This window comes from Microtus oregoni, unplaced genomic scaffold, assembly GCF_018167655.1.
Source record: "Microtus oregoni isolate MIOR12 unplaced genomic scaffold, Mior012 000000F_ref0000247, whole genome shotgun sequence".
NCBI classification, from domain to species: Eukaryota; Metazoa; Chordata; class Mammalia; order Rodentia; family Cricetidae; genus Microtus; species Microtus oregoni.
The window spans coordinates 90,801,974-90,827,156 of record NW_024543059.1 but is presented as its reverse complement, the minus strand read 5'-3'; the positions used below and the strand labels follow the sequence as shown (position 1 = coordinate 90,827,156).

The 25,183-nt window shown below is 41.5% G+C and overlaps 1 protein-coding gene across 6 annotated transcripts in view; it reads right to left on the bottom strand.

The window, feature by feature from the left end:
* Nucleotides 1–12,780, bottom strand: part of Ntng1 (netrin G1) — a 328,021-nt gene extending 315,241 nt beyond the window's left edge. For 2 of the 6 annotated variants that reach the window (XM_041651024.1, XM_041651028.1), the window contains exons 1-2: nt 11,680–12,775; nt 4,166–4,916 (exon numbers count right to left, since the gene is read on the bottom strand). In XM_041651024.1, coding sequence (XP_041506958.1) covers nt 4,166–4,411 — 246 coding nt within the window. In that variant the 5' untranslated portion in view covers nt 4,412–4,916; nt 11,680–12,775. Of the gene's footprint in view, nt 1–4,165; nt 4,917–11,679 lie in introns of all 6 variants that reach the window. The other 4 variants (XM_041650992.1, XM_041650998.1, XM_041651009.1 and 1 more) reach the window with 4 other exon arrangements.
* Nucleotides 12,781–25,183: the final 12,403 nt, after the last annotated feature.

The following is a 25,183-nucleotide window of genomic DNA, read 5'->3' as shown; positions in this document are numbered from 1 at the left end:
TGAAAAAAATGTAATTGAGTTTACCAAACTAATTTCTCAAAGGCCACCTGATAGCCATTAGATGGAAACCCACGATTCTGTCAAAATAGAAATTTAAGCCAAGTGTGGCCTTGAAGTCGCTACATTGCCAACTGTTTGCCCCACAGGTTCCTTTGAAATCACAAAATATAAAAGTTCCCTATTACTTAATAATTACATTTGGCTCTAATGAAATACTTTCTATCCATAAGGGTTACTTTAACTATTTTCTTTTTAATAGAAACCGCACAATGTTGAGTGATCACTAACAGACCTGGTAAGGTCCTTGAATGAATGCCTACTGAGAGTTCAGGCACACATTAGTAAATTTTCTCAAGAAAAATCCATTTCCATTTCAAGGTGACATTTTATTTTAAAAAAATATGCTCTTTCTTTTAATTATTCCGGTAAACATAATGAGGGTGTCGCTAAGTACACCTCAGAGGACTTTATTTCCTCCATTTTTCAGTCACACGAGTGTGCTTGTAATTAAAGGCATACCACATTAATGATGCTGAAAATCTCCACGGTAAACAGTTAATGTCCACCTCATAACACTATGCCAAAATTACATGCGCAAAAGACTTTTTAATCATCTTTGTTTTGTCATTTGGGTTTGACTGGCTCTGAAATCCATGGCAGCACGCGAGGGCTCCTATTTCCACAGTCATCAGCACTTCTGCCCCATAAATTGTACAAATGTATGTGGCTGCTTTCATCTCGAGGCTTCTTTTCAAATGTTTCTGTTTAAGTTATACAGAGCATTGGCTGAGAGCTGTAGATAATTGCAGATAATTTTTTTTTCCATTTTTAAGCCACCGGGGTGTTTCCCGGGGGACATGACAGCTATGTTTATTTAAACACAAAGACCAAGGCACAGCTCAGTGTTGTCGCTTCAGCTCCACACCCAGGATCAGATCATCCGATCTGCTCCTTATGCAAATTAAACCGTTGTCACTAGATGACCTGTGTCTCCTGACAGAGGCATGCTACCTGCAGCTTGTATTATGGCTGAGAGGACAGTATCCACACAAGTAGGTTGCCTCAGCTGCAAAAGCAAAGGCAGCCAGTCCGGTGCCTTGCACGTTTTTCTCCCAATAACAAAAACAGGCTCAATTTTAGGCACTGTCAATTTGAAAAGGGATGTACCAGACTAAAAAGAAAACAAATAATTTTCCAAACAAATAATACACACACATACATACATATATGATATTCACACACATGATCTATATTCATATGCTCTATTATATTATTATAGACAAATTTTTCCTAATAAACTATTGTTCACGGTGTTTATATGATTAATATATGACCATTTTAAATTACTTGACATAGAAGATTTGACATAGATAGGACATCCAAGTTAGTAAGCAGAGATGTATTATTAAATGGAACCGTAAGCTGTTTTTTCCCCTCCTAATTCACGCCACATTAAAATAAATACAACATTCATGGGTAGTCATGGGCGTATACTGACAGAGAAAATACAGAAGGCAGCACCATAGATTTTCAGTGCAATACCAATGAAGCTCCACTCATGTTAACAACATTAACTCTGGGCATTAGAGACTATTTCCATGACTGAATGTATTCTCTGTGTTCAGAATCCCTGGAGTCATTACTAAGAGGAGTGTTCCTAGCTGAGGAGGCAAAGCCATCTTCCAGTAAACATTTACATATAGGGGCTAAGTAGGGCTTGTGTCTATTTGGCAGCTCCGGTGATGTAATAGGCCATAATGACTCTGGAGGAGCTGAAATGGAAATAAGTGTCAGGGAGCGTAGAACCCATAAGTCCTGGCATAAGTGACTTTACGGATTCCCATTAGACTTTGGGCTAAGGAGCTCCTCGGCAGACCTGATATGACAGCATCCCGCAATGCTTTTACCGCCGGTGTCAAGAACTCTTACACCAAGGCGTTTTAGAGAAAATCCACCGCTACAGAAAGGAAGTTTTGCTGTATTGGGGCCATTATCACCGACTTGGCATCTAATATGCATACTAATAGTCCCAAAGTTCACATTTAAAGGAGATTATTAAATCGGCTATGCCAATCATATGCACATTAAGGAATACAAATTAATGACTGATAGGGTAACTCCGAAATCTTACCCCCTGCCCAGTGACATGTGAAAGTCTACCAGAGTATGCACTGCACTACAGTGTAGCCTGGGTGGGGCTTCCTGTGTGTCACACAGTTACAGTTAGGGCCAACCTAGGTCTATTCCCTTAATTCTCTTTTCTCAAGGTACTTTACCATCACTTAGCCTATAACTTAATAGGAATTAACTTACTTAATTAAGAACCTTAGACCATGCCCCTGTGAAAAGCTAGCCTGTAAAGTCCTGTAATGTGCCCTTTCCTGCTTCTTTTGGGGGAAACAGGAAGGCTGAAACAGGTATGAGATGCTTTACACATAGGGCAGGAGAGATGCTGAGCCAGTGTTTTCTGGCCAAAGATGAGTTCGGGGAAGCCGCACACACAAATCACACCTTGGAGGCAATCCTACAGCACCTGTGTGAGTAGAAACTGCACCCTGGCAAAGGACATGAAGTATTTCACTTGGATCTGTAAATTATTAAGCAATTCCCGAAGAGGCATATTGTTCAGCGTGTCACAGAGACCAATAGATAGGGCTGGAGCAGTCGTGATGAGAAAATCTGGCCCAGAATGCAGGCTCTGGAGCTTAGATAACCTATAACCAAACAGTAATTTCACACCACATTTGCAATGAAATTTTAAATTTGACCTTTCATAGGAAATTACTAAAGACTTCATATAAGGCCGACAAATGTCCCTGCTCTTTTACAGATTTATTGGAGTTTTACCGATACGTTTGAATAAACCTTACTGAAAGCCTGTGGTTTGCAAAACGCACAACTTCTTTCGGAAGCACATACCTGTTACCCTGAGAGACGGGCTCTCTCTTTGAAATATTTAGTCATTTGGGGCACTTTAGTCATAGTGACACCTAATAGCCAAGATCTTTCTCTCACCCTCCACCAAATCAGGTTTAGACTATAATTCAAAGCAGTCCCCAAAGGCACTCTGACAAATGGTAAGCCCTTAGCTTTTAGGTGAAAACGCTCTTTATTGCTCAAAATTGTCCCCTGCTACAAAACCGGTTCTACAGTGCCCCGCCTGAGACAATCTTATGTTAATTTGACTCACTGGGGACTGTGAGCAGATGCTGCTTTGATTAATAGTTTCACTAGCCTGAAAATGCCAGGCCAAGTTCAAGATAATAAAGTCAGGTAAGATACTATTAAAACCTGCCACATGGTTATATCTGTTATGTGGATTAAAATGGGGTCACGGTTCTTACATCAAATAAAGACTGCCAACAATAAAAACCAACAACATAAACCAAATGAGCACACTGTCTCATTTCCTTACCACATTAACTGACACCACATTAATCACCCATCTCTTTAATAAACACCTTACAGGTATATCTTCTCCTGTGATTTTAGTTGAAAATGCAACATGTTCCTCCAATACTACTTTTCTCCTAATAGATGCTTCACTTGGAAAAGTGCAGTCCTTGATAGCAAGTGCAGTCCTTGATAGCAAGGATATGCATGAGCTGGCAAATAAGGTCTCTGAAAAAGTCCTTCAAGAAAGTCTACGATCCTTCCTTCTTTTCACCTTGCTGGTCCCTTCGTGAGGAACCCCTATCAGAGATGCTGTCTGGTAAAGGAAACAGAAGATCTCAACTAATCTTGAACTAGGGAATTGGAGCCTGGCTTCATCTATGTGTAAGACTAAACCTGTGTGTTCTTAATGCTGGTTTACCAATGGGTTTTCATCATGAACATTATCCAGCTGACCTAACGTTCCAGTTTCTATTCTAAAATTTAACCATCAATTTGGCGTTTTGATTTGCAGTATATCCACACTCCACCTGTGTCATTGAAACGTTTGGCTTACTGGCAAGCAGGAAGTTCCCATACATCAATCACATCAGATATATTGCAACTCCAGATAGGACAAGCCTCCTCTGAGCATGATGCCAGCCTCTCAACATGTATCTGCCACCTGCAAATCTGGCTCTGCCAAACTGAGCCTTCACACTCGCCTCTTTTGCTTGCCCATGAGATTGAATGACACTCATGTAAAATACTCTACGCAAAAGCACCACCTCACCATTGCACAGAATGCCTCTGGAGGGTCTCCACAGGTAATATCCGGAGGATCCAGCTTCACTTTCAGATACTTTGTCATGTCCGTGGATTCCGGCTGGCAGGCCATATAATCCCAAACTTTCCCTTCTTCTGTGTAAATCTGAGTTTTACATACATCATAATGTCCCCACACTAAAAGGTAGGGCTGCATCACAGAGGACACTGTAACCCACAGGGCATGGATCGACAGGAATCTTGACAAATACATCTCTAAAATCTTGGCAGTCTTCGTGTCTTAATTGTAGTCAGTGTCTTCTTTACATACACATGAGTATATTGTATGTGTGCTTGTGTGTGTGTGTCTTTATATAGGTAGTTTTGTATATTTAAAAAAAAATACGCTGAGGTCTCAAAGCAGATTCCAAAACCAAACGTGAGAGACTGAAATACTGAGTGCAGTTGGGCACGCTGAGGACTTTGGTGGAAGCCTAACGTGCATCTGTGTTAGGCATTAACAGCTTGCAGCCTTTTCTCCTTGTAGAACACATCTATTAGACGTTTGTGAACGATGTCCAGGCGCAGATAATCATTTAGCAAAGTGATAACTCTCCCATTGTACATCGGATAATCCTGAGTGATCCTCGGGATTCAGGGCTCACAGGGGCTGCTCAGATGCGATGAGGGATCAGTATCTGAAGCACAAGGATGAGTGTCTACGGCTCTGTGTCTGCTTCCCAGCAATCATTTTCTTTTTTCTTCTGACACAAACATCTCTATGAAAACAATAAGAGTAAGAGTTATTGCCCTGGAATCAAAGCATTAGGAAATGTACGGTACATTAATATTTTGGAGGCTTGGTGTGATATAAAGCAAATTGGTGTAATATGGAAAAGCTTCAGTTAGATGCCTTAATAGGATGATCAGGGTACCCATCCATATTGGAGAGGATTTTAATATGAAAGATCTGACTCTTCCATAAGGAAGGTAGATGAACATGTTCTAGGAGAGTTAATGGGTTTTTGCTTCAAAAATTTTATTTCCTTCTAAACTACTGAGAGCAAGCTTGTGGATTTAAACAGCTCTCATAGCTGGCTAAAAGATTTTCCAAGAGAACAATGGGGATAAAGAGGGCCTTTATAGCAATGACAACTACTTGTGTGCTTTTTGTCTGTTAGCAAAGAGACCCTAAAATTCTCCAAATTCCTTGTACATATCTTAGCTTTTGTTAGGGGCAGGTGAGTGAAAACGGGTCTTGTTGGCACAGCCTATCTCTGGATTTGCCCATTATACTGGAAGAATTTAACATCTTTTGTTTAGTTGCATTTACTGAAAAAGATAATTAGGTTCTCTGAAAATACTCAAAAAATTAAACCAAAGGGGGCAAATATTCCTTTCATAAGAATCTTCTATTTCCCTGCATCTTTTTCTAGCCATCCCATCTGCATTTGTGACTGTTCTCTGTAACGGGAGAGAATCTGTCCCAAAGGTGGATATTAGGCAGGGCTTTAAAAGCTAAGGCCCCATAGTAAAACACACAGTTTAAAATGCACATATGAAAATCGCTGAGGGCGAGCTAACAGGCCATGAAGCAGAATAACAGGGGACTAATTCTAAAAGAAAATAAAAATCTCCATCTCAATGCACTTTGGGTAAACTGATAATACACCCGGTATAACTTACAGAGGCAAGTCACTGATGAGGTCCACTAGGAACTTTTCAACTCTTCAGATCCTAACAAATGGTAACATTTGAAACCCAGGTGTGAAAGTACACTTTCTTAGCTATTTGGTTCATATTCCTAGTTCAAATTATTAACTACTTTTCAGTTTAAAAAAACAACAAAATAAAAAACCTATAGCTTTGGAAAATTCCATTATAGACTCTTCAATTCATATTAAACAGTTTAAATAAGGAAGTTCGCTATCTTCACGCAATTTTATAAAGGGAATGCACTATATTTAAATAATGCACCATCTTAAAATGAACTAAGCCACAGAGACTACGAAATGCCAACAGATGGTTGAATTGTGTTTCCATAGCAAAGTAATTTATAATAATTGCTTTATAGATGCAAGTGCAATTTTCATTATATTCAATTCATAAAATGTTATCATACAGCTGCAATTTGTGATATTTTCTATTAGGAAAAGTGTTGAATATTTGAGTTTCCAAGAAGGAATAATTAGCAATGTGTCTAAACATGTGTAAACTACAGATTTAAATCTACTGCTTTGTGACTTTGACACTGTTCTGTGGCATGCACTTGGAAATCTTAAGCTAAAATGAAAAGAAAAGAAGAGAAAAGAAAATAAAAAAAAGGAAAACATTACTGGAGCATGTGTTGTGGTTACTCAAGCTTTTCTGCTTTGTTTGTTTGTTTGTGTGTTTGGTTTTAGATTCATTAAGTTGGTGTTTTCTGAAACAGCCAACACATTGACGATTAATAACCTGAAAAGGTGGTAAGAAGAAGGAAATGTACATTTCCTAGACTCAACTTTCAATTATATTTGCTACATCTACTATACAGGAAGAAGACACTTTGAAAAGTGAAGAAAAGGAGCATTAGAGGTGAGGTAGTATAAAATCTTCTAGTTCCAAAATTATTAATATCACTTTTTAAGTTTGAAAATCCAGCAGTCTGTAAGTTAGGACCAATATAATCTTAAAGACTTGGAACCCATGGCTTTGAGCTTGAACTGAGTGAAGATTTGGTTAATTTGTAATATTATTTTTTAAAGACCATTTCAAGTATACAGGCTTAAATGATGCTGGAGAATACTCTTCACCATTCTTAACCAACACTGTTCCCTCAACCACCTAGTCTTTGTTACTCTGTCCTCACGCCTATTTTACCTCAGTGACGTCATCTGGTATATTTCGACGTGAAACTGTGGGCACTAAGGAAATGCATGTACCTGTTATCACGTCTGATGGCAGCACTGCCAACGCAGCAGACTCTCATTAAAATTTACCAGAACTATAACGATGGTCATTACACAGAATTATGGACTACATCATTGATCGAAGCTGGAGAATTGACAGGGAAAAATGCAGAGGGGTGCAAGATATTTGAATATAAGGCAGTTGCAGGACTGTGGGACAGACATTCTTGACAGGAAGCAGCCAATTACAGCTTAAATTTCTGGCACCTGACCAGTTGTGATTAATAGTTTTCCATTACATTACAGACATATTATTAATGTATTAAAAATGTCAAGCTTTGGCAAGCACTAATATGGTGTAGCTCAGTTGGTCTGCAGAATTTACATTTAATGAGCTCCCATTGACATGGAAAAAGGTATTGACCACAGTGTAATATAAACCAGAGTACAGCCATGAGCTATTCTTTAACGTAATTATGTTTCCCTTCTAACTTTAAAGTCTGTAGCGCCCCTTCTTTTGCACCCCTCATATCAAAATCTCCTTACCTCCCACTACCATACAAGCTATCAAATAAATCCTTCTGCTTCATATTAGAAGAATTTAAATCTATAAACTTTAGTGACAAAGAGGCCTTATGATAATCAGAGATTTGTGGTAAAAGTAAAATTGTGGTATTTTCAAAGAAAATAAATATTGTACAAAGAGAATATTATTTACACCACCACCTCCAACACTTAATGCTGCTGATTTCCAGCTGGCTCTCCTCTAGACCAGGTTAAAAATATCAATGTTGTCTTCTTAAAAGCTAGGTCATGGCTGCAAATGGCTAGACAAATTCATTAAGGGATGGGCAGCCAATGGTAGACATATCTGGGGACTAAGTGTCCCAAATGGATCCCTTCCTGAATGCCAGATACTGTGAATTTGTCTCAAGGGTCTGGATATGGGCAACTTCAGAAGATCCCTGGGCAGCTCCAGCTCTAAATCTGCACTTTCCCCACCTGGGAACTCAGAACAACCAAGGACTGGCACCGTCTCTACCTATGAGCTGAAGTAGTAAGAAATCCTTTGTGTTTAAATTTTTCCCCATTAATATATTACAAGTCCATGGATCTTTGGCATATGGATTTGTAGAGCCAATGAAAAACTCCACAAAATTACATGGCTTTCAGGTTGATAGGTATTATTGATCAGGACTAAAATAGGCTACAAAATGGCTTTGCATCCATGAAACATACATTTTTCCAAGATTCAACAGCTAAGTCCTTCCTGCCTTGGATTAGTTATGCAGAAGAGATTTAAAAAAAAATAAACCTTCCAATTATCAGAAAAAAATGGCTCCAAAGTGTTATGCAAACTAATAATGATTAAAATAATAAGCCATTATAGTTTCAAAGAATTACCAATGTCATTAACTGAAAGAAAAATACTGTCAGTCAATCTACCAACTCTTGCTGGATTTTAGCATTCTTTTCATTATATAACCCCACTAGAAAGTGGGGGTGTGGTAATAGGCTAAATATTCCATAAACACGTAGCTCATCGGGACCCCTGAAATAGACAGCTACTGACTCATTCTGTGCAGACATTAAGACTTTTATAAAGCTACAAGTTTCTGAATGGATATAAACAGAAGGAAAATTACAGATAATCACTTTTCATCGACTGGAGAAAATAAAGGGGAAACAATATACAAACTGTCAAGATTGGCAGCTGTGAACACAACCACAGTGAGATCAAACATTCACACACATTTAATGTTCTTTGCACATGTTCATTGGTTGTGACAAGGGGATCTTTTGGTTTCTTCATGAGGAACAGAGGCTCCTGTCTTTTTGTTGACTATCTCAAAAAGGTAAGGACTCTTACATGTGATGCTACAATTCCAACATGCTTTGCACATAAGTGACTGAGTATTCTACAAAACAATCATGGGAATCTTAATAAAGCCAATTGGCACACATTGGTATTTTAAATATTTCTATTTTTATCAAAAGATAAACATGATGGACATCAGTACATATTTTCCAGGATGTTTGTGGAGGGGTCATGCGTTAAAATTACTTCAAAATCAAGTAAGCCTAAACAAAACCTGGCACTCAACTGTCAGATGAACGAAAAGCCTTCCTTCTAATATAGGGAAGTTAAGAAATACAAGCTTCCACAGACGCAGCTGAAAAATTCTACACCCACTTGAAGTTTGAAACAGAGCTCCAGATTCTAAAATTAAAATTACTTTCTGAAAGTATGTTAAATCACTTACTTCCCCATAATACAACATAATCCACACACACACACACACACACACACACACACGCACACACACACGCACACATTTAAATACTAACATACACTCATTTTTCTAAGGTGTATGAAATTTTATTGCCTTCCTAGTGACTTGGTGCTTTGGTTACTCACAAACTCTCTTCAAATCTTTATTTATAATACCTACCAGCTAAATGCACAGTGGTGTAATTGTTTAATGGTACCGTCTGATGTTTTGCAGAAAACTGACAGGAGCAAAAACATACATTTGCTATCCCTGGTAAATACGTGAAAGAAACTTCAACATGCATTAGCTGTCTCCTAAATACAAAATTAACCAGAACCACTTGAACTCACATGACCAACTGACAAAACTCTAAATAGGAACACAGTTGCATGCACAAATAAAAATAGGTTTTTTTTTAAAAAAAAATATAAGCATGGCGATTCCTCTTAAATACAACCACAGGGATTGCCAATAAATGAAAAGCCAAATACATGAAACATTGGATGTCTTCATGTTGGTACTCAGTGGCGAAAGTACCATAATGCATGTCATGGCATCTGGAAGGGAGACTATCCCCCTTCCATGTGTAAGTGGGACAGCATGACATGTGAAATGTATGATGTGATTCTTCTTTGCACCCTGGTTTCCCTTGAAAGACTGAAAGTTTTTTGTGTTTTAAAATATTCTTGGACATTTATCGGGCTGATTTCCCTCTGCCAAAGAGAAGAGCTGCTAGGTAAGGCATGCAGAGGGACAAAGTACAAAACACTTGCAAACCTCCTTGCAGGTTAGAGGTTCTCTGCTCTCCAAAGCCATCTAACCAGGAAATCCTTGCCCTCATAAAACATCGATGCGAAACTTTCTAGCAAGCATATTTGAACAAATGATTTTGAGGAAAACATCTTTGCTTTCTTATTTTTTTCCCCTTTCTTCTGTTAAGAAAGGAAAACTTTTAGTATTTTCAGTCATAAAACGAGGCCTGATTTCCAGAGCAAAGCTGCTGCCAGATTCGCCATATGTTTAGTGGGGTTCTGAGTCTTGCTCAGAATTTTCCACTCCGAAGAGTGACAAAGTGTTGTGCTGGGAAGTTGCTTGCTTTTTCCTTTCTAAGGAAAGGGGCACTAAAGAGGGGACAGCTAGAGGACCTACGCTACAAACCTGTACCTGGTGCAGTTGGAGCAACTCTGCCTGCTCTTTTCCACAGAAAATTGCTTTAAAATCAAGCCCCCGCTTCCTCGAAGGATTTTCCTCCCAGGCCCTGTAAAATGACAGCTACTCATAAGACTGGGGGGGGGGGGGGGAGGTCCCTGGGTGAGGTTACCAAAATAAACAGCAGAGGGCGCAGTTTCTTTTTTAAAAAAATCCAAGTTTTCTCTCCTATGAATCACTTAATTGGATATTTTGGGCCCAATAATATTCGGTATTATTTGTATTATATATAGATACCCACAGATCCGTAGCGGAGAGAAACTCCATGTCTCTAGCCGAATCCATCAACTAATAATGAGAAACCAGTGGGGGAGAAAAGGCTCCCACCAGCTTTCCAAAGCGGTCTTTCCCTCCTTCCACGTTCTTCCCTCCCGAGCTGTACACTGTGTGGTAGTAACGCTTTAATCTCACACCAATAAAGGAGATTAAAAGAGGGGACTTCAAAAGCTCTCCACAGGGCGAGCAACAAGGCAAGTTTTTATTTATTATTTTTCCCTGATGAGAAAACTGAAAAAAGGAAAATCATAATTAACAAAAAGAAAAGAAAAACGCCTGTGCGATGCGTGTGGTCAGGTGTGTGTGTGGGAGACTGAGCGCGCGGCGCGTTGCGGGTGGGTGGATGGAGGCTCCGGATGCAACAGCCAGCGACCCAGTGCAAGGAGCACGCCAGGGATGTAGTGTGGGTGTGAGCGGTGAGGGCTCCGGAGTGCGCACAGGCTCCGCTGCCTCCTTAAGGCGCTTTGCAAAGTTCCTCGCCCACCCGGATCTCCCCTCCCGCCCTCGGCGGGCACCACGGGTTGGCAGAGGGAGGGATGGCGGGAGGGAGAGAGCTGATGGAGAGGGGCCACCCAGAGAGGCGCGGGTCGCTGGAGTCAGTCAGTTGCACTTACCCGGGCCCCCCGCTGGCCCTTGCCGAGCGGGAGCTGAGCCGTCGGCGCGGGGCGGCGGCCCTGCCCAGCTTGGTCCCGCGTGGGGCGGCGACCGCAGCTGCGAGGACCCGCTGGCAGCGCACGGGGCTCGGGTGGAATGGGAACGTGGCGGGTGTGGACCCGAGTCACCACCACCGCAGCCCCGGGGTCGGTCCCCCGCACTGTAAGCGTCCTGCGGGCCGCGGGGAGGAGGAGTCCACGGCCCCAGACCCCACGGCGCCCGGCACCTCCCGTCCCAGTTACCTTGGCCTCGCGCCCCTGGGGCAGCCTCGTTGAGCGTCGCCCCCTTTCGGAGCCGGGACCCGGACTGGGGGAATTCCTTCCCGTTGACGTTCTCTTCCAAAATGCAAAAGATCAGTGACTTTGACAGGTAGATGAGGGGGAGGGAGAGGGGTGGGCGGAGAGGAAGGGAGGATGAGAAAGGTGCCTCTCCCTCCAAAAATACAGTGGGATTAGGAACCAAATCGCCGCCTTCCGAGGTCTCACCAGCCGTCTCCTCTCGGCAGTCTCCCCGCGCCGCCGCCACCGCCACTTCTCGCCTTAAACTTTTACTGTGGGTTTTTTTTTCTCTCTTCTCAATTTCTATTCCTTTCTTCTTTCTTTTCTTTTAAGCTGCAGAACGATTTTTCCCCCGATCCCGGGGGATCAGAACCAGCGGCCGGGCGGTTCTATCCCGCTTGGCACCGCTTTCATTTTATTTCAGATGAAGATATTGGATCTTTTTTTTTTCTTTTTTGTCAGAAGCGACATAAATCAGGACAATTAGCCTTGGCGCCAAGAAGATCCTCTCGAAGCAATTTCGCCCCGGTTTCCTTCGCGCATTCCTCCACTCAAGTCAGAAATGTCACTGCACATAGCGTTGATGGCTGCGAGACGCGACGCACCCGAAGTCCGTTTGATGAAATATACATGGCCCCAAGATGCTTCTGGATTGCGGTTCGCCGCTTCCCAGCCCCCGCCCGCGGCGCCCGGCCGGGACCCTGCTCCCAGCCCGCAGCCAGCTCTCGGCAAACTTAGGGGCGCGGACGAATTAGCGAGTGAGCGCCAGGGGCCGGCAAAGCCATGAGCGAGGAAACAGCCCCGGGAAGCCGCAGCCCTCGGAGGGGTGGCGTGTTCTTCTCACTTAAAAAGCAGATCTTCTGCAACTGCCAGCGAGTGGAAGGATTGCAAAAACCTTATACTACCTCGAGACCTGGGCGCTCCGAGCGGTCCTAACTCCGTCCCGCTCGCTGATTCCACTGCTGCTGCTCTGGTCACCGCAGCCACCGCTGCCGCCATGTAGGGACCTCGGGGTACTGGATCAACAAGACCACCTACACTCTTCTCTCCCACCTTTGTTGATCTACCAGAAGCGCGATTTCTACTGGTTCCCTTTCTACCCCCCAGTTCTGCTCCCTCCCCTTGCTCCCTACAGGGTTCCCAAGCACAACCCCTTCTAGCTAACTGGGAGCTTGGTATAATTTTTGTTTTAACTTGACTATCAGTTTGCCTAGCCAGAGCTCCCAACCTCTTTGGTGTGAAATTCATCCCACTTTAGAAAGCTGAAGTTCAGGTAGGAGCTTCCCATCACAGGTGTCCTTGGTTTTCCCTGCTGGCAGACAAAAGCCACCTGGCCCCAAGGTGTCTTAACCTCTCCAAGGAGTCCCCCTAGGTAGTTGCTAATGTTACCTGAAAACCACCCTGATTTACAGGAAGAGTCAGGGAGAGGTTTTCATTAGAAATAAAAGGACATTGCAATAGGGAAAACACCGATCTCACAAATGCACAACCATCTCAATGACAGCCCACAAAGTCGGGCTTTTCCTAAACCGGAAAGGGAATAAACCCCGGAAGAAAAGTGGGCATGCAAGGGTAGATGACAAGCCGTCCTGTCTCTTGTCGTTCAAGGATTTGAGGGAGGAACTGAGAAGAAGGTGCTTGCTCAGGCTGGTGGGGGTAGGAGGAGAAGGTGCTGCATTTTGGGGAGACTGGAGTAGGGATGTCCACTCAGTGTAAAACAACAGGTCAGAAATGGGTACCTGCGAGCATCAGGTCACTAGCTGCACACTTCCTACTGAGGGCATGGAACCGAGATTGGTAGGAACGTTTTCCAGACATGGCTGGGAATGGTGTGTGTGTGGGGGGGGGGGGGGTATGTGGTGAGAGGGCTACTACATTGAGTCCTGGACACGAAGGAGGCTGGCACCTCCCTCCCATCCAACACCTGGACCTCCCCTGACCACTGCAGAAGACAGGGAAACCACCCTCTGTGGCTCTCAGAGCTACAGTCTGAACTTTCTCCTCTCTGTGCCTTTCTCTTTGTTCTTTGACCCTGAAATTTGAAGAAGGAGCCTCACCTGTAGGGGATGCAGCTGTTGGGAAGCCTGCAGCCTTGGCCAGCTCTGCCTCCAGCCTGTCTCCTCTAGGTCCAAAGCACACTGATGTAGAAATACTACCCACCCCCACCATCCCTCTCTAATCCCAGAGCCCTATATTTTCTTGAGGTGCCCCTATATTCAGCATGACGGATAGAACATCCACAATGGCCTTCTCACTTCTTATTGGCAACTGGCCTGCACCCTTGACCACTGACAGCTGTCAGTCTTTCTTCTCACTGCCCTTTGCAGTCAGGTCAAAGGAGCTCTTACTGAATTCTCGGATTTGGCATCAACTGACGCTTCAAGGTGTTTCTCCAGTAAAAAGAAAGCATATTTATACAGAAACAAGAGAATTCCCTCCAGAGATATATCAGGGTCTTTGAAACATTAGCCTCCACAGCTAACCCCTCCTTCTACTCAGATTCCTGTCTTCATCCCACGATTTTGGCTTCTTTTGAGATGTCCTTTGTGAGTTACAGACTTCTAACTACTTCTTAAAACAGACAACAGCACCCCATAGAGCTGCTGGGGACCATTTCATGTCTCCCATGGAAAGAGCAGATCTTCCAGAGTTGAATTTTCTCTCACCCATCAGCCTGGACTTTGCAGAGACTTAGAATATCACTAACTGAGCTCTTGGATCTGTACTCTGCAGAGCACATCAGACTCCTGAGAGATCTTTCAGCACCTAATTCAGTCTTGTTCTCCTGCCTTTCAGTGGGGATAGAGGGAAAAGAGATTTGGCTGTCGGTAGTGGCATTTTGTTGTGTTTCTCCATCTCTGGGTGGATGTGACAACCCAAATGGAGCATCCATGAATGAATACATGCATGTATTAAACTTGCTTTTCTGAATCTATCTTTTCAGATTTGTATGTAGTAAGAGTCAATCAGAAACTTGCTTCCAGCATTTCACTGACACAATGGGAAACAATATAGGACACATTTTACTTTCTGCCTTTAGCAAATACACACACACATCTATATATTTAGCTTTCTTTGGACAGAATGATTTTCTGTTTTTATTTAACCTTTCAGGTCTACTTTTCTCTCTTCTTTTAGAGGTGAACAGTTTGATCTTTTAGCTGTCTGGCTTCAGCTCTCTGGCTGGTTTCTATGTGGCCCTCATTCTTCTTCCATTTAGATACCCATTTATTTGTAATCCTGTTAGAGCTCTACCTGTTGCTCGTTTTTCTGGTTTAGTAGCTTTAGAGAGCTGGCAGGGTTGTGTGAATACTTGTAACTCCAGCGTCCCAAACTGCTGGTGATGGCATATTTGCAACTTACCTGGTCCAAGAAGACATTGGTCTTTTTATAATGACTGTATAGTACCAGATATAGAGTAAATATGGATAAATGTTCGTTGCTGGTGTGAATAAATTTTGGCCATTCTCGGATTCTACTGAAGTCTCTCAGGTAATGAGAACTAACCCTCACCTATTAAATTAAGACTTAAACTTGGAAACATTCAAATCAGGTACATCCGGGATTTCTGGTGTCTGTAAAAGTAATTCCACACAGTTAATGACTTATAATAATAACAAAAAATGTTTTTCACTGGTCAGGAGGACAAAAGAGATTGGAATGCCAGAAGAGTTGGGATCTAGTTAGAGGCCTCGTGTATGTTTGGATGCCTAACTCTGTGAATTCTCATATCGTGAGAGGGGGCTAGTGAGCTCTGGACTCCCTTTAATAAATGAACTAATCGGTAATAAGGGCTCCTCTCTTGTGACCTAGTTACCTCCTCAATTCTTCACCTCCAAATAGCCTCAAACCATCAAGGTGGGAATTGGAATTTAAACATAGCACATGGGAGCAGACAGAAAAATTTAGTGGGTGGCCAGCGGCAAGATCTATTTGAATAATTATAGGCTATGCCATAAGTGCCTTCTACAGTTGCGCTTGTACCCAATAGAAAGATCCACCTGGCAGTTATCAAGCCGTTTGCGCTTGCCCACCTTCCCCTGTGTACTAGGGGGCATATTTGTTACAGAGCCTTTAGCAATCTCATTTTGACAGATGTTGAAGCTCCTTTTCCTGGAGCTCTACATGCTCAAATCTTTTGACATTTAAACCCCAAACAAGTTCTAAACCTTTGTTCTGGGCTCTATCATTAGGGTATGCTGGCATTGCCCTGTTATAGTATTGTAGACGTACCCAGAAAGCTCTATTTCAATGCTGCGCATTTAGAAGACAGTCTGGGTTAGTTTCTCTCAGGGCTGATGACAGACCAAAGGAAGTTCTCTATAATATCAGACAAGCTTCACGCACTTACAGAGTACTGTTACTGGAACACAAAGATGGAGCTAATGGTGTAAGCCATTTGGTGGCTAAGGATTGATGCGAGGAACGTGACCCACAGCAAGCATATGCTTTGAAATGTATGGCACTGAATATAAAAGTTTGGAAATAATAAAATTTGTGATTTCACAAAATATAACTTTGGATTTCTTTTAAGATAAAACTCGCTAACTTAAAAATATCTCTATTCTAATCTGAGGATGCCAGAAAGCTTTTTATTTACCCTTTCTCATTCATAGCAAGCCTGTAGTGATCATCCCTTAATTACTTCTCATCCATTTCTATAAGGGCATTTTTTACATGCTGTTTAAGGGCGTCAATCACTTTCATAAAGTCAATTTTTTTCTACTTCTTCTTGATTAAGGTGTTCCTGTCCTCCTGTTGTGAGGTCACTGGATTCTGGTGGTTTCATGTTGTTTTTCAGATTGTTGGGTGAATTCTTGCATTGGCGCCTGCCCCTCTCTTCCTCTGAATGCTTCCCTATGGATCTTCTTTTACAGGATCAGGTCTCCTTGCCTATTGATGTATCTTCCCAGTGATGGCACCCCCCAGTGATAGCTCTCCTGCTGCTCGAGTGATGTCTCTCCCCAATGAAGGCTCTCCCCAATGATGGCTCTCCTGGTGCAGAGATCAGATCTCCATGCTGGTTGGGTAGCTTGTAAACAAAGCGCCTACCTTGCTTGCTGCAGGCAGGCTATTGAAACAAAGGATCTCCCACCTGCTAGGTTGCCCTCGGGATTCGGCCCCAGTGCCCCGAAGAGGAAAGGGAGGCCGATCATCCCTTAATTAATATATGATGTTAGAAATTTTCATTCAACCAGTTAATTTGTTGAAACCAGGATACACCGAGATCCCACTGTCCACTCTTTATTATTGGTTTTTTCTTTGCTCCTTCCCTAAATTATTTCTTATTTTTAAACAGTTTATTTTTCTTCTAAGTATAGAAGACAAGTATAACACCAGCAGATTTAGATTATTCTATGAGCTTTACAAACTAGGTAAGATTGTGGGAACTATTTCATTATGTTTGGTTTGCCTGCCTAAGGCAATTAAGCTATTTCTTAAAAAGATGGGATCACATCATTCATTTGGTATACTGGCTGAAAACATTCACTATCAAGAGTCAGCAGCTATGAACATTTCCTCAAATGAAATTCTCGTATTTCCAGTTACTCAACAACAACAACAGAAAAGCATCTTTATAAAATTGAGAAGGACAGTACACGGGGGATGGCTGAGTAACTTCCATCATCTACTTAGGAGATCCTTCCACCAATCCCATCCTAATAGTCATTCTAGTCAGTGTACCTCGGTGGAATTCACAGCCATTTCTGGGGCAATCCTGGGTACTGACGTAACTACCAAACTCAAACACAGTGCTCACAAGTCACCTTGGAAGGAGAGTTGGGCAGTTACCAGTGATGTGCAGGAAGAGTGCTGAGACATAGATTAAAGGCAGAAACACTGCAGCAGGGGTAAAAGTACACAAGCAACTCTGCCTGGCCAGTGATCCAGACAGGAATGGAGGACAGCATCATGCCTTTGTGAGATGGCATGTAAATATAGAACAGAATGCAATTATGGACCAGCTCCTCTTCAAAAAGAAAGCAAAAACATCAATGAGAGTACCCATGACGTGAACTATCCCAACTGGGATAAAGAGGTTCGCAGCTGCCGAGGAGAAAGCAGGGATCACATGGTACTGTCTGGTTTGAGGTGTACTTTATCCAGATGTGTGTTCCTTTATGGGGCGGTCCAAGACAGGGTTTCTCTGTAGCTTAGGAACCTGTGTGAAACCAGCCCTTGCAGACCAGGCTGGCCTCAATCTCACAGAGATCTGCCTGCCTCTGCCTCCCCAGTGCTGGAATTAAAAGTGAGCACCACCACTGCCCGGCCTTCCTTCTTTTTTTGAATTTTTGCTTCTGAGTGTAGTTTGAGGTTTACCATTCTTCAATCTCACTACTTTTGGTACATCTTTACTGCTCCATCCTTCAACTTGAATGGAAGCTGTGGGTGGGAGCTGGCTGCGGGCTTCTGGTGAGTAAGGCCGACTCATGCCAAGTGGCCTTTACTTCCTCGTGGGCTGCCTTCTCCTTTTGCAATAAGGTTCCGACTGCTGAAAAAGTGACGAAGTCTCTTAAATCCCTGCCTCCATTTGTAGGGCAAGGGAACGAGAGCAGAGGCATTATGAAGCCTTCTTACTTCAATAAGCCAGCAAGACACCCAATTCTCAGTTCTGTGAACTCTGAAATCTCACAGAAAATAACATAATGGTCAGATTCTTATGATCTCATGGGATTTATTTCCTGTTCTCTTCCCCTGTTCTTATTCTCCTTCCTCAGACATGAATTTCATGTCTACTCTGTATTAGAGACTGCAGTGGAAATAGGATTCCTATGACAGTCTCTTGAGTGGCTGACAATATATTTAAGAAAACAAACTTGTGAACAGAGCATGACACATTGCCACAGGAACTGGATTTAAAAAAAAAACAGAAGCAACAAAGGAGTTCCAAAGGGAAAGATACACCATCCTTATCGGGGATCCCGGACAAAGCTGGATCAACTGGATGATTCATGCAGCGTACCTCAAAGAATAAGTAGCTATCCATTAAACACGGAGAAATACAAGACTTCATTTTGATCAAGAACTAAGGAGAGGAAAGTCAGGAATATAACCTGAGAGAAAGTATTTTGGGATTCCCAAATAATTTGTTATTTATACCTAATGATGCTGACAACACATAACAATGGCCCTTGTGATGAACACTTGTAACCATTTTAACAACAAAAACCCATAACAAGAGCTGAAGGCAATAGAAGTGAACAGCAAGGAAACAAATGCTCTTAGGCCATTTCAATTAAAGCCTGTGAATATGGATATGATTTTCCACTGATGAGCTAAAATTGACAAGTTCGTATGTCTCCACCTAACATGATTAAACACTTCCCACTCAGTTATTAATAATGTGCATTAAGAACAGAAGACTGAAAGCCCCGAAGAACCTTATTTATCCTATACTTGCCTTTAGAGTACATCATGTGCTTTGATTTCTAAGAGTAGGCAATATGGCTTCCTAATGAAGTTTTGCTCTTAGATTGGTCTTAAAATTGGTTGGATTTTCCTGGAAAAGCATCAGAACCAAAACAATGTGACTGAGGAGCAGACTAGAGACTAGAAAACTAGCATAAGCACAGTAGATATGGGGGTCAGATAATTCTGTCCCTGTCACCAGTTAAGCCACACACAAGAGGACAGGCTCTGCTCACTTGCCTGCTTTGCCTTCTGTCATCTTAAGCCGTCATGCATCATCTCAACTCCATCTTAAAGAAACACTACTAGCTGGTCATGGTGGCGTGCACTTTAAATCCCAGCACTCATGAGGCAGAGGCAGGCAGTTCTCAGAGAGTTTGAGTCCAGCCGGACCTACATAGAAAATTCTAGACTAGTCAGGGATGCATAGTGAGACCCTGTCTCAAAAAAAAAAAAAAAAACCCAAAAAAACAAGGAACAATAATTTCTTAAAATTTAAAACCTTGTTTGTTGAAACAAAAGAAGAAAATATTAAAATAAAGGAAGTGATGCGAAAAAACAAAATAAAATTAGAAGTCGCTTGTAGTGAAAGGTAATGGCAATTAATTGACAATAACAGTAACCAATGTTTCTTTAAATCAATACAGAATTCAAAGCTCTTTTTGTCATTTGAGGTGGAGAGTTAGTTGGGTGTTGCAGGAGGTCCTCCCACTCCTCCAGCCTATAGCTGCTGAGATACCAGCCCATTGGGGCATGGTCTCTCTCCCTTTAAAAAAGCGGCCCCTTCCCTCTCCTCTCTCTCTTCACTTCTTGCTCCACTGGCAACTAGACTCCCTTCCTGGTTGCGTAGAGGGCTGTTGCCTGGGACAGTGATCTGTAAGTTTTTTCCCCTTTAAATAAATACCACCCTATTAATCATAATTCCAAACTGGTGTGGCATTGTTTGTGACTTACGCCTTCAGTTGGGCCCTTACCGAGTATCTGACTGAAAGGTGGGGAGCTACATATATTAGCAATGTGGCTAAAAATGGAATCTTCGTTTGTATTTATTACCTGCCCTCCTCACATATTTCCATGGTTGTCTTCATTCGCAATCTTCCATTCTCTTGATAGCTATGGAAAATGAAACTTTGGAATCACCCATTTCATCAGGCTGAAGTTTTATCTGCTCCTACTACCATGAAGGCTGAGTCTGCAATACAGAAAGAACACACACATACACATACCTGTACTGCTGTGAGGATCTCACAATAAACCTTATGTTAAGAACTGATAGGCAAAGAAAGCTGGATGTACAAGGTTCCTTAAAATAGTTCAAAGTAAGGTGGGAGGTAGTGGCGCACGCCTTTAATCCCAGCACTCCAGACACAGAGGCAGGCAGATGTCTGTGCAGACAAGGCTACCCTTGTTGTCTACAGAGTGAGTTTCAGGACACTCAGGGCTACACAGGGAAACCCTGTCTCAAAAAAACAAAAAAAAAAAAAAAAAAACAGAATAAAAAAATGTTTAGAAATATAACCTTTAACTTTCAAAAGAAAGGAACAGATTGAATATGCTTATCTTGAAATCTACAAAACAGAGGAAGAGATAGATATATTTTGAGGACTTTCCACACCCCCCAGAAATTCTAACATGATACGGGAGAACTGAACAAGAACTATGAGTCCCAGCTTGTGTTCTAGAACGTTCTCACTGTGTGACTGTATGTAAGTCATTTCACTCCTTCACTTTCTCAATGATGAATTAGGAGTTGAACTTGATGAATCAAAGGCAGGCCATGGGCTTCCTGCATCAGGAGGACCTTGGGGTCTGTTACAGAGCAGGTTGCTGGGCCCTCCCACACGAAGTGAGTCAGCATCCATCTGAGTGACTCCTACTTAATCACAACAAGATTTGGGCATCAAAAGCTTAAACTATGCTTCACATTTTTGTATTTATAATCTAGTTTTGAGTTTGAGATTAATTTGAATGAAAGCTAAGATACAAAGAAATCTAGCCTTCATAACCTTGGATAATGGATTGATTATCTGATTTTAAAAGTTGTATTTAGGTTTCTATATATTAGAATTAAGAGGGGTATAAGTTTGACTCCCTGAAAGATTAGATAGAAAAAAGGACAAGGATTTTGAGGTCATATTTTTTTAAACACTGAAAGAAATCTGTGTTTGCCACATAATACAATTAATTTGTAGCCCTGCTCACTAAGGCCCAGTTTCTAGAATGTATGTATTAGCTATAAGCTATCGTGATCTCTCTTAGAAATTTATTCCTAGACTGGTAAATACCAGCTCCCTGCAAACTACCCTAAGATCCAGTCAGGAAATTCTAAAAGCCTTTTGCACATTTTGTTTTGGTTGAGTTTTTCAAAATCAGCCAGAGATTATTAGACTTTCTTCACCAGCATTAAAGAAGATATGTATGTAAAATACCCTTGTAAATTACCGCTGCCAGACTTCCACACAGATCAGAGTCTCAAAAGCATTTCAGAATAAAAAGTCAGTAAACTATGTATGTGTATATCTAATTTATTATACATTTATAAATATATTTTCATATTTAAAAGTAAAGGTGTTGTAAAACGTATGATACACAGGGAAGTGTCAAAGTACAGAGCTCAAGCACTTGATATAAGACTTTGCAAATGTACAGCTGGCTTAACTTTTCTCAGTCTCATTTCCTCAGCTGTGAACCAGGAATAATGGGAATAAAGTGGAGAATCCTGTGGGCCTGTTGTGAGGATTAAATGTGATATTTGGTATTTAAAAAGATGCTTTGCAATTGTTTGTTATGGTTTATTTGCTACATTATGCTACCAAACCTGCCATTAGTCCTGACATTTATTAATTTTCTTAACAAACGTTTTAGGTCATCTAATATGCAAACACTGCCTCAAGTACTCTCTGAAAAACAGATTCAGAAGTATCAGATATTGTGTCTATACTCAAGAGCTCATATTTTCCTTGAGGACTCGAAAGGTTTATATCCCACAGTGTAAGTGGAACTCACTAAAACACAACTACCATTCATGTTCTGAGATAGGCACTGCTTCCCTGAAGCAGGTAGGACAGTTCTAGAGTGGGAACATAAATCATGGAGGGAGTTCATCAGGAAACAAGGCAGATTCGGAGGAGCTGGTGTTGGCAATCCATTCTCACGATACTGTAGGCAAACTCTAGAGTGTTTGTAATTAAAGATTATGTTAAAGCATGCATAGCATACATTTGAAAAATTAAATAAACCCATAGATCCATACTCATTGAATTTCCCAGGGAAGAGTTTGAAATATATCCAGGAGATAATATAAGTCAGATAAAGTTCCAAGTGAACTTCCCATTATTCCTGTTTAAGCTGAGGACAGGGGCCTGAGGCTGGATAATCAGGCGAATTATGCTGTACCTCTGTAAATCTTGAGCCGCAAACTTGAGTTCTGATCTTTGACACATCCTAATACATTTGATAACATTTTGTAATAACTTTGAATTAAACACATGGAAATATATTTATAAATGTGCACATAAAATTAATTGTCACGAATCACATGTTATATTTTACAAATTTATCTGGAATTAATATTCATAAAGAATCAAAGTAAAGAAAAATTCAATGCGATGACAGTGAAATGATACTGAGATGTCTCACAAAATTTGTTTCTAGAAAATAGCTCTAAATAAAATATTCTTTTAAAATAATTTAACAATAAAAAACAGACTCATGAAAGCCCAAATATTTTCATTTTCATTCAAGTGTTCAAAATACACAGAGTGGTTATTAATTTCATCAACTATGAATTGAATGCATCATATGTGCGCTATTTTAGGAACCTGAAGCTTACTGATGAGTAAGATGAATTCAGCTAAATCAGCTCATACTCAGTTGGGAAGCAAGGGATCGAAGCAACAAATATAATAAGTAAATGACTTATTACATTTTCAAAAGAAATATATATGTAAGTGAGAAAAAGCAGGGTAGGATAGGAGGTATTTGGAGGGATAGATTTAGAGTGGGTTGCAAACTGAAATGAGGGTTCAGCGTAGACATCACAATGCAGGGGTACTGGGCAAAGCCTTAAGGCAGAAAGAGAGTTGGGGCCATGAAGTAAGAAAACATGACTTCTCTAAACAGAGGAAACGAGGACACAAAAGCACACCTGGGCCTCACGGGCATGGGAGAAGAAGCCGGTGTGGGTAGAGATTAAGAAATGTGTTTTAAAATTTGCTGGAAAGGTATAGAAAATCACTTTTGGGATTCATGTTTATATACCTCTTTAAGGTGTCATCAAAATTGGATCTTGGGTACATGTCATATATAGCCACCCGGAAGCCAGGTACTAGGGAAAAGTGTATGTATCTGAAAGACTCAACAACATGTACGTAAACACACAATACCCAATTATAAAACATGGAGAATGGTGTGTATTATTTTTTTACTTATGAGGTTGACTTGTATTACTAAGTTTATTAAGATCATTGATTTTGCAGGACTGGAAAATGGCTCTTCTGGAGGACCTAGATTTAGTTTCGGGTACCCACATGCCAACCCCAAACTGTCCGTAACTTCCGTTCCAGATGACCTGATGTTCTCACACAAACATACATGCCAGCAAAACACTAGTGCACATAAAATATAAACAAATAAATTATTAAAAATATAAGATTTTTTAAAAAGATCACTTTTTTTCTGGAGATCTCATTTTGTTATTTTTTTCTCTTTTTAGTTTTTTTTTCCCACCATCATTAGCTATGACAGAGTTTTTTTTAAAACACTTATAAGATACATACAAACTATGACTCCTCCCCACAAAGGAGCAGAAGTGAGACTGAATTGGAAATAAAGCTTAAAATCTTAAAATGTGCATCATCATGTACTTGTACCACCAATGTCCCCCAGGTTTACTAGTGGATTTAAAAAAAAAAAAGAGGGATCATTTAGCACAGGCTAGCCTAGAACTTGCTCTGCCAAGGGATGACCTCGAACCTCTGATCCTCTCTCTTTTATATCTCAAGTGCTGGAATTACAGATGTATGCAATCATAATCTGCTTTCTGCTATGCCAGGAGTGGAACCCAGGGCCTCATGCATGCTAAGAAAGCTTGATATTTGCTACACTTCTTCCTGGATTGTTTTCCATCTTATCGATTGAGGCAAAGTCTCTTACTTGATGGAGGAAGGTCATTGGCTAATAAAGGCACTGCCCTGGCCCATTTTATTGGTTAGAGGATAGGTGGGAGGAGAAAGCAGAACAGGACGCTGGGAGGAAGAGGAAGTGAGCTAAGAGACTCCACAGCTCTCTCGGGAGCCTCAGAGAGAGACGCCATGCCCCGCTCCCGGGCAGACACAGGGCATGAAGCTCCAACCCAGGATGGACTAGACTAGAATCTTCCCGGTAAGACCGGTTCTCACAGATTATTAGAGATGGGTTGATCGGGATGTGAGAATTAGCCTGTAAGTGCTAGAGCTAAAGGGCCAAACAGTGCTTAAATGAATACAGTTTCCGTGTAATTATTTCGGGCATAAGCTAGCCGAGCAGGCAGCCTGGGTGCCGGGGAAGCAGCCCCGTTGCCGCCCTAATTACTACACTTACTTGAACCCAAAGCTCACTGATTCAGCTAATCTTGCCAAAGCATTCCTGAGACCTCCCTTTCCACATGCAGGGATTCCCTGTGGGTCATCACCCCACTTGTCATTTATGTCTCTGCTCAGGATTCAAACTCCCGTCCCCATGCTTGGATAGTGAGCGATTTGCTCACCATGCTATCCACGCAGACAAATGACGGATTTTCTTATATATAAAGATAATTACTGCTAATTAATTGTATCATTTCAATATGCTGAAAGGATAGTTTTTGATAAATCTTGTGTGGGCTGGAGAGATGGTTCAGTGGTTAGAACATTTGCTGAGACACAGTTTATTTTCCAGTACCAAAATTGGATGATTCACACCCGTAGCTCCAGTGCCAGGGGAATCCAAATCCTAACATCTCTGCCTCTGTGTGCCCATACCTATGTGCAGACAAACATAAAAAGAATTTAATAATAACAAAGATGTTGAAAATATATTA